The 9,787-nt window shown below is 32.8% G+C and overlaps 1 protein-coding gene across 1 annotated transcript; it reads left to right on the forward strand.

Annotated features, from left to right (window-relative positions):
• Positions 1 to 3,140: 3,140 nt before the first annotated feature.
• On the forward strand, positions 3,141 to 4,532 carry LOC122608921 (malonyl-coenzyme A:anthocyanin 3-O-glucoside-6''-O-malonyltransferase-like). Its single transcript, XM_043781992.1, has one exon. It carries the CDS (start codon positions 3,141 to 3,143, stop codon positions 4,530 to 4,532), a length of 1,392 nt encoding a protein of 463 aa, XP_043637927.1.
• Positions 4,533 to 9,787: the final 5,255 nt, after the last annotated feature.

Genomic DNA, 9,787 nt, shown 5'->3' on the forward strand with positions numbered 1-9,787 from the left:
TAAATGTACATGTTGGGACCAAAGCAAGGGTTCTCTCTCTCTCTTACCCGATTTGGTATAGAAGACAACAGGCACATGATTCAAGTACCATGAGCCAATTGGAGTTCGACAACCACCATCAAGTCACAATCAAAGAAGGTTGTGTTGCCTCATGTCTTCCCCTATATAAAGCAACACAGCCACATTGTGTTAAGTGGCTTGCCGTCAATCTAAAAACATGTATCACTTGTAATTGCTTAAGTTTTCCTTTTCTGTCTAGACTTAGCAATTATCTTTGTTCTTTTGTATTCTTGTAAGTCAAGTGTAAGATCAACCATGTATTCATCGTTTAATCAATGATACATATGATTATCCTTGCATTGATGTATTGCAATTGAACTTTACATTGTTCTTGTTGCTTACTTGCCTGCTTATTTTCTTTCTTGTATTCTAAATTAAACATAAGTTGTGCATTCGTGGATCATTAGTGTTTATTTGGTTGCGCGCGTAATACGTGAGTGATAGAAGATATAATTAGAAGATAATTAGGATTTAAATTTGATTTAATTAAGAATATTAAAAGGGACACTTGTCACTCAAGTAATGCACCATTTGTCGTTTAAACAATACCACAATCATGTTTCAATTTATTGATAAATTTGGAGACTATACATCCATCAGACGGGTCTGGACTAGTTAGTAATTTGTAAATATTATAATGCGTAAGTTTACATAATTAATTAAATGTAAATCTACGTGGGTTCATATTATAAAATCTAAAAATTATGGTTAGCCTTTTTAATATATATGGTCCACCTGTATTTTATTTTTTTAATATCATAACTTAATCACATATTTAATTAATTACTCGTAATTTATAGGGAATCGAAAAATGTGATTTGTTAGTTTATAATAGGTTAATTGTCTTATAATATAATATATATTTATATATATAAGTAGGAAATTGCTATTTACGACAGATTTGTGATAGATTTTTTCGGTCGGAAAAACCTTTGTCACTAATTGATCTTTGACAGAATTTCCGACGGAAAGATTTGTCTTCCGACAGATAATTTCATCGGAAAGTTTGTGAGAAGCCTAATTTGTAAAGTTAGTGAGTCTGTCTGAAATTAAAAACTTGGCAACAAATTTTCCGACAAAACTTTTGATCAGATTTTGTCACAAATTTATCAAAAGAAGTTATTATTCATATTATTTAACTATAAATATGACAACTGATATATGACAAATTCATTAATTAAATTAAAACAACAATAAACAAAGTTAGATTTCCTGTTGCAAACAAATGATGCACACTTTTCAAACCAAAAAAAAACTGGTTAATTTCTTATAAATCTTTCCAAAGGGTATTCATTAAGGATTGAATGGTCATTTCACATTTTTTTTTCTAACTATATCCAAAAGTGGGGTGTTTAGAAAATTTGTATTTTTATAATAATATAACAATATAGATAAAGAAACATAAAATAACTACTATTTATTTATCTATGTTCATGAAAACAATAGCGAGTTCAGTAGCAGCTTTAACAAGTGCAATAATTCGATCAATTGACTTGACAACACAGTTAATTCATTTTATAAAGTTATACTAATTTTAACACCTAAAAGCTATGATTGGTTAATAGAAAACACTAGTGTATTTTAGTTTTATAACATATCTTTTTCTAACAATTGAAAGGTAATTAAATGTATAACATAACAAACAAAACTGTATAAAAAAGAAAACCTAAACCGATCTAGACCGTACCGGAAAATCGACAAACCAAACCGAACCAAAACCAAATCCAATAAATTTGGTATCCTAAAAACCGAACGAGTCAATTCGGGTTCCCATTTTAGGTCAAACTGACCCATGCTCACCCCTAACATAAATAACAACACATTTTAATTTAGTTTTATAACCTTATATATGTATATACTCCTATTTCTGAATTTTATTTGTACCTCAATGCGGATAATTTTATAAATTAGTACATCAACGAGTACTTAAAACTTGATTATTTGTAGTTTTTAAGAAATATATGAAACGACCTAACTTTTTATGAACCTATTCACACCAATCCCTAATTTTTAAATTTCTTGTTGATTTTCCGATAGAATTTACCCAAGTGATTTTTTGATGGATTCCGACGCAATATCAAGTTATGTATTTTTTTTTTTTCTAATTTTAATTCGTATTGTTTATAACAAGTCTTAAAGATATTCCAACAAATGCTCCTTAGATAGAAAACTAAATAAATAAAACTAAAAGAAAAAAAATGTTGCTACGGATTTACCGACGGAATACAAACATGTGAAAATTTGCATAGGAAATTTCGTCAAAAAAACTCAACTTTTTCCGACCGATTTTCCGACTGATATAATTATGTCGAAAAATCCATCGGAAATTTGACGGAAAAACCATCGATGAGTTGAAGAACTGCCTTTCATCGGAGTTTCTGGCGAAAATCCATTGAAAATTTCCAACAGGATTGGATTATGTCGGAAAATGGCTTTTTTCTAGTAGTGTATATTAACATAAGATAAAATAAATACTAAAATTAGATTAAGAAACAATTTTACTTTTTTTTTCTTTTAAATATGAATTATTCGTGAATGTCGACAGTTTTAACATACGTTGTTTTAATCGGGTTCATGTTAGAAAGTTCTCGCTGAATAGATCTCAATTTAAACTTCTAGATAAAAAAAACACTATCATCAAACCCACTCAAATCCACCACATGTGGAAATTAAATGTATATGCTTATTCCAAAATATGCCTAATTAACGTGAGATTCAACCTTGTGAATAAAATAAAAGCCTTCTTTATCACTACACCATTTGGTGATACAATTCAAATTATATGTTCTGGTTGGTGAATGAACTTCAAAAAGCTGATTTTATTAATGGGAGATTGTTTTTATTATTTATTATCTTTATATTGTGGGAAAGTGAATATGTGTATATTACGTATTTAAGCTTAGGTATAGATTATCTTACATATCAATTTTTAAATATCTTTTGTGATATAAATAAATCACATGACCTACATGATAGCTACGTATTCTCTTCTACTTATAATATTGTTGTTCTTCTATACGTTCACCTATATAACTACCACTCAGTTTGGAAAATATATGCAATAGAATTTTCCTAGCTAGATGAGTTCGATTTCTATGTTATCTGTACTAGAAAACTTACATGTATCACCAACTCCTGACACTATAAGTGATAGTACATCTTTGCCGATGACTTTCATGGACATACAACATATACTTACACCCCCACCACACACGGCTTTATTCTTTAAACTTCCACTTACCAAAGCCGAATTCATTGCATCTATTGTTCCCAAGCTTAAACACTCGTTATCAATCACCCTTGGACATTTTCTCCCTTTTGCTGGTAACCTAATCGTATACGCTACTAATACTACGATGCCTGAAATCCTTTATGTCGAAGGTGATTATGTCAAGGTTACGATTGCAGAATGTAATCTTGATTTTAATGATCTTACGGGATACCATCCTCGAAACTGTGATAAGTTTTACCATCTTATACCTCTACTTGGAAATTACGTTAAAACATCAAATTACGTAAAGATTCCAGTCTTATCCCTTCAAGTCACATTATTTCCAAATAGTGGTTTTTCGCTTGTGGTGACTTCGCATCATTGCCTTACTGATGCTAGCACCCTTTTTTGTTTCATGAATGCGTGGGCATCGATTGCTAAATGTGGTTCAGATGAGTCCTTTTTAGCAAATGGGAATCTACCATTTTTCGGAAGAGTAGTAGTGAATGACCCGGAAAGAGATAAATCATCTCTAATGATGGCAAAAGTTGAAACACTTTTCGATAAAGAGTACTATCAACCCCCAAAGCTATCTGGCCCAAGTGATAAAGTCCGTGGATCGTTCGTGTTAACACGGACTTTCATAGATCAGTTGAAGAACTCGGTTTCAACCATACTCCCAACATTACCATACGTATCATCTTTTACTGTAATATGTGCTCATATATGGTGTTGCCTTGCAAAGACGTTCAACGAAGATGGACGACAAGGATTTATGTTCGGAGTGGATGCTAGGAGACGTTTGGATCCACCTATTCCAACATCCTATGTTGGTAATTGTATTGTTGATAATATGACGATTGCAAAAGGCACCCTTTTAACCGGAAATGAAGGGTTCGTTACTGCTGCGAAATTAATAGGAGAAAACCTACATAAAATGTTGACGGGTAAACATGATATTCTTGCAAATAAATTGATAGGAGAAAAACTACATGAAATGGCAACCGATAAAGATGGATGGCCAAAAAGACTAGTAGTCGTAGCCGGGACACCAAAAGTAAGATACTATGACTTGGATTTCGGATGGGGGAAACCAGAAAAGCTTGAAAAACTTACATTGGACCATTTTTTCGTCTATGGTGGACTCGCCGTATCTATGGATGGCGGCAAACTCAACCAAGATGTAGAGATAGGCGTTCGCCTTACGGCTACCCAAATGGAAACTTTTGCTTTCGAGTTCAACAAAGCGCCCGAAGCATAAATTTAAGGTTGTAGTATCTGGGGATGTAAGTAATTAACTTATATATTTTTTCTATAAAAGGGTGTATCATCTGTGTGAATTTAACTTTCATTTGGTTCATTGTATGTAATCAACCCGTCAAATTGAACGATTAATGTAAAAGTGTATACATGACACACCATATGAGCTGCCACGTAGAAGTTTTTGATTGGTCAACCTTAAAATTTTACATTAATTGTTCAAATTTAGCAGGTTAGTTGCATACAATGAATCAAATGAAAGTTACATTCATACAATAGAAAAAATTGTAAAAGTTACTTACACTTCCAGATCATACTTATCCCTAAATTTAAGACCTATCGAATTACTATACTTTAGGTTGTTTAATTGTTGTCTTGAATAAGTGGTATGCTTTACATACTAGGTTTACATACTAGGTTTGAGATGAATATTAATCGTGTGTATGCATATTTGGATGTCAATGTTCATCAATAAATTTCAGCATAATTTTTTAGTGAAAAATGTATGCATGTTTTAGCATGTAAAAGTATCCAAATTCAAATCTATAGAGTGATGAGGATATTCTAATATCGATCTATAACCATATTATTATGAGAAAATCGTTACAATAGCCAATTTTCGTTGCGATCATACCAAAATAGCCAAGATTTTTGGATTATCACAAAATAGCCAACAAATAATGAAAATCGCAACTCGCAGTTCGCAACAGTTTGACTTTGACTTTTTTTTTTTTATACTAGTTTATTATATTAAACATGAATACAAAACTTCAAATAAGTTTGTCTTTTAATAATGTTTTCTACTAACTATTATTATGTATGTTTCTCTTTATTAAGTTTGTAATGTTTCTTATATATTTGTGTTGTAGGTTAATGTTTTGTGTGTTTTAATTTCTTAATGTTTTATATTTTAAATAAATGTTATGTTTTATTTAGTTGTATTGCTTTTTAAAATTAATGAAAGTTTAGGGTTTATTTGAAGTTTTGTATTCATGTCTAATATAATAAACTAGTATCTTAACAAAATAAAAAAAAATAAAAAAGTCAAAGTCAAACTGTTGCAACCTGCGAGTTGCGATTTCCATTTTTTGTTGCGATTTTGGCATTTTTTGTTGCGATTTTCATTTTTTGTTGCGATTTTGTTGGCTATTTTATGATCTGAAAAACCTTGACTATTTTGGTACGATCGCAACGAAAATTGCCTATTGTCGCGATTTTCTCCATTATTATTATAACCATATTATTGTACTGTCAGTGTATTCTGCCGCATATATATATAATATAGCTTTAGTATCAAATGCTGCGGATGGCGATGGAGTGTCATGTCGCCTGACAACTACAAGTAATATTTTACATATTTTTATGACATTACCGTGTGTTTTGTATTGTTTGTTCATATAGCTATTTTTATGTCATGTTACCGTGTGTTTCTATCGTCTAACTTAATCATGTCATATAGCCCATTGATGTTTACTTGGCATCGGTGTTTATCGCTTAAAAGTAGACATGAGAAAGTATGTTTAGTTATTAATTTTTTAAAAGTTAATTTGGAAGTTTTGTATTATTACAAATTAAAGCTTATGATGTGAGTTCGTTAGCCAAGTGTCTGCTGAAATGTAGACTTTTGTTAACACCTGCAAGACCAGATTGCAGGACATGGAAAGATATCAAGAAGCAATGGATATATAGTAGTATTAGGTTTGTGAGGGTTTGGCCTAGAGAAGTGGCTTAGTTACGCTACAGAGGACTTTGACGTGACAGGAAGAGTGGTAGGTAGATGGAGGTGGAAGTACGGAATTCCGAATGCGTTAGAGGAGCTTCCAGATAGAAGTAGTGGAATGCGATGGTAAGGCATATGGGTTTTAGATTAAGTAGACTTTTTATTTAGACTTTGGTTCTCTGTGACCTTTCGTAGGGGTTTTTGGCCTTGAGTCGTGAGAGGCCTAAACCGAGGGGGGAGGTTACTCTTGTGTTTGTTTCCCCCAAGATGGCTGTCGGAGGACATGACCAATGAGAGTTTATCTAGAGGAGTAGGGGTTTAGGACTAGTTTATTGGTTTAGAAGAGCAGGTGAGAGGATTAGGATTAGGATAGATAGGTGGCCTAAGGTCCTTTTTTCCATAGGTTGTTTAGAAGTAGTTACTGATTTGGCTCAGTCGGGATCTTTTCAGGTTTTGTCATTTCTTATTTACTTGTATGTTTGTCTTGTTGTTTCCCACTACTTGTTCGAGTTACGTATTAGTTTGCTACTTTTATGTTGTTTAATATGTCCAATATGGTTGCTTTCGTATTTGTATTTGTATTTGTATTGTCAAACATGTTTCTAAGATATCGGTAGGACGCATGAGTGATAAACGTTCGACCCGCATAGTAGCCGGACCCAGTAGACAGGTATTCCTACTTTTCAGATTCTCGGCAGACCAGTATGATTTTCTAAACATTTCTCATTTTCCGTCTTGCACTCCTTTGTGGCCGAAGGTCCCTATGGAAGCAGTCTCTCTACCTTTGTGTAGAGGTAAGACTGTCTACAGCTTACCTCCCCCATACCCCGCGCAGGGATTGGGTCCTGTTGTTGTTGTTGTAATAATACGAGTTTGACTAGAACTGCTACCATGAAGGCAATAGCCAAAACTCAAAAGGAGTGCAGTGAAAGCGGCTCAACGGGTGCAAGTCCCGGTCTCCGAAGGGTGCCCCGACCTTGGTGTAGGAGAACTTCGAATCAACAGCAAGAAGTGATGATGGAAGTTACACTTATACTTATATTTCTGAAGTACAAGGCCTAAATTACAAGGCCTTCTTTATTTAAATTTCATTTTGATAATTGTTGGACTATATAACTGTATACATAGATGGTTTGTATAGTTGTAAGAAAACATTTATAATACAGATTTGATTATATATATACGAGCATGGTACCCTAAAAGTGCCGGAACGACTCTAGTGGTGCAAGCGAAGGTTTCAGTCTTGTCCGCAATGCGGCGGCGGTAACGGCGACGACGGTATAGTGGGGTTGGTGACGCGTGGTGATGACATCGACAATTGGTGTCGAGTGGTGTAAGTTGATGTTAATATAATAGAACTATTTTATAAGATAAGGACTTAAAATGTAAATTAGCAAGATAAGAGTTTAGGATGTAAATTAATTCATTAAGGACAAATTTGGTAATTTATAAAACCCTTCCATGGTGGGGTGTTTATTAAGGACATTTTAGTAATTTCACATGTGACATTTTGGTAACACTTTTCATTTTGAGGAGGGTGTATAATCTTTAATAAGGAGTATATATATATATATATTGCAACATACTTCAAAGGTTATCTAATGTTATTTCATTTCAAAATTTGTTTTACATTACCTATATATGTATACATCTCAAATATTTGGTCTTACTTTTGATTAACTTAATAAACTAATAAGAAACTAATTAAAAACCGTTTTATTAAAACTTATCCGCGTCTTTTGCGGATAAAAATCTAGTATATAATATAGCTTTAGTATCAAATGCTGCGGATGGCGATGGAGTGTCATGTTGCCCGACAACTACATGTAATATTTTAGATATTTTTATGACATTACAATACTAAAAATAATTTTTTGCTATTTTTAATGGAAAATATATAGTTGTATAATTTTTGGACAGGAGTTGCTAGCTTGAATTTGAAAACAACTTGAATACCTTCCTATATAGCTTTCTTTTCAAGACCATTGTGTTTGTGGAGGTCAAACAGGTTCAAGACAATAAAACATTAAGTCTGTGTTTGATAACACTGGAATTTGAAAACAACTTGAATACCTTCAAGACAATAAAACATTAAGAAACCTTGCACCACTGACTGAGCTGAAACCGAACTTCCAAGCCACTTCACAACACCACTGAGTCCAATCACACTGTTGTTAAAAAAAAAAAAAAGTTGGTCGATATTTTCGTCCCACTGCTCGCAGATCCCACACAAACTCGATCCAACAGAACAGTTTCTAGTTGAAAGTTCTATAGCCGTCGGAACCATGTTCATAGAGATTTACTAGGAATACAAAATTTGTGTCTAGTTCCTAGGCAATTTAATAGAACGGTCATACATATCTATTATTTAGCCCCCTTTTAGTTCAACGTGGCAACCACTTTAAATTAAAGAAATACTAACACGTTAGACGTGCAATGTGGTGGCAGTGGTCGTGATGATGGTCTGGTGGCGTCGGCAATAGATGGTGATGGCGTGATTTGCATTATTGGCGGTGGTGGTGGCCATGTCGGGTGTCGTAAGTTGATGTAAATGTGATTGATGCAAAGTTAATTAATCTAAAGAGGTAGTTGAGATATTTTAGAAGATAAAGAACTAATAGTGCAAATTATATCATTAGGTATAATGGTCATTTTGCATTTCTCTTTTTTTCTAACTTTTCAACAAGAATGCATAATCTTTATATAGTAATATAGGTGGTACCCACGCAATGCATCAACGGTGTAATGACGATGACGGATGGTGATGGTTGTGGAGACGTTAAATTGTGTAGGTAATTGTTGTAAAGGTGTTTGATTTACAGAGATTATAAAGATATGTTATAATATAAGAAATTGATGGTGTAATTTAACATTAAATGTTGATTGTGATTTAATTCATTAAAAGTAGTTTGATTAGTTTACGTGTTCCATTTTCTTTTAACTTTTATTTCAACATGGGCTTAAAATGTTTATATAGTAAATATGAATATCTAATATATGTTTTAAAGGCATATATCATGTTATCGAATATTATATATTTGAAAACTAAAAATCACATATTTCTAAGTAAAATTCTCGGATTAATTTTCTCTTACATTTTGGAGAAAATAATTGGTGCATTAATTGTATCTTAGGTGTATCGTTAGTATACAACGACGGCGACAATATACGTCGTGCGAGGTGTCATGATGACATTAATTTTAAACGCTCACATACTAACTTTTAATAGATGATAAACATGGAGCCCAATCATTTATTTGAAAAAATTATAAATATAGCATGTAAAAAAATTTTCATCCAAGTTAAATGCCTAACAATCCATACTCATTTTTCCCTTATAAATATATCAAAGTGAAGATATCTACAATAATGAAGAATGATGAGGGGCAAATTAGGCAATTAAGGTAGAGAGGCTTCTATTCGGTTCTGCCGAAAGTAGAAAAAGGATCCCCAGACTTGCAAGTAGTAAAAACCGAACCTTTGATCTTTGTCCTCAAGATCAGGATGTTAATAACTTGATCTAAGTATTGATGTTA

This window comes from Erigeron canadensis, chromosome 7 (assembly GCF_010389155.1).
Source record: "Erigeron canadensis isolate Cc75 chromosome 7, C_canadensis_v1, whole genome shotgun sequence".
In the NCBI taxonomy this organism is placed as follows: Eukaryota; Viridiplantae; Streptophyta; class Magnoliopsida; order Asterales; family Asteraceae; genus Erigeron; species Erigeron canadensis.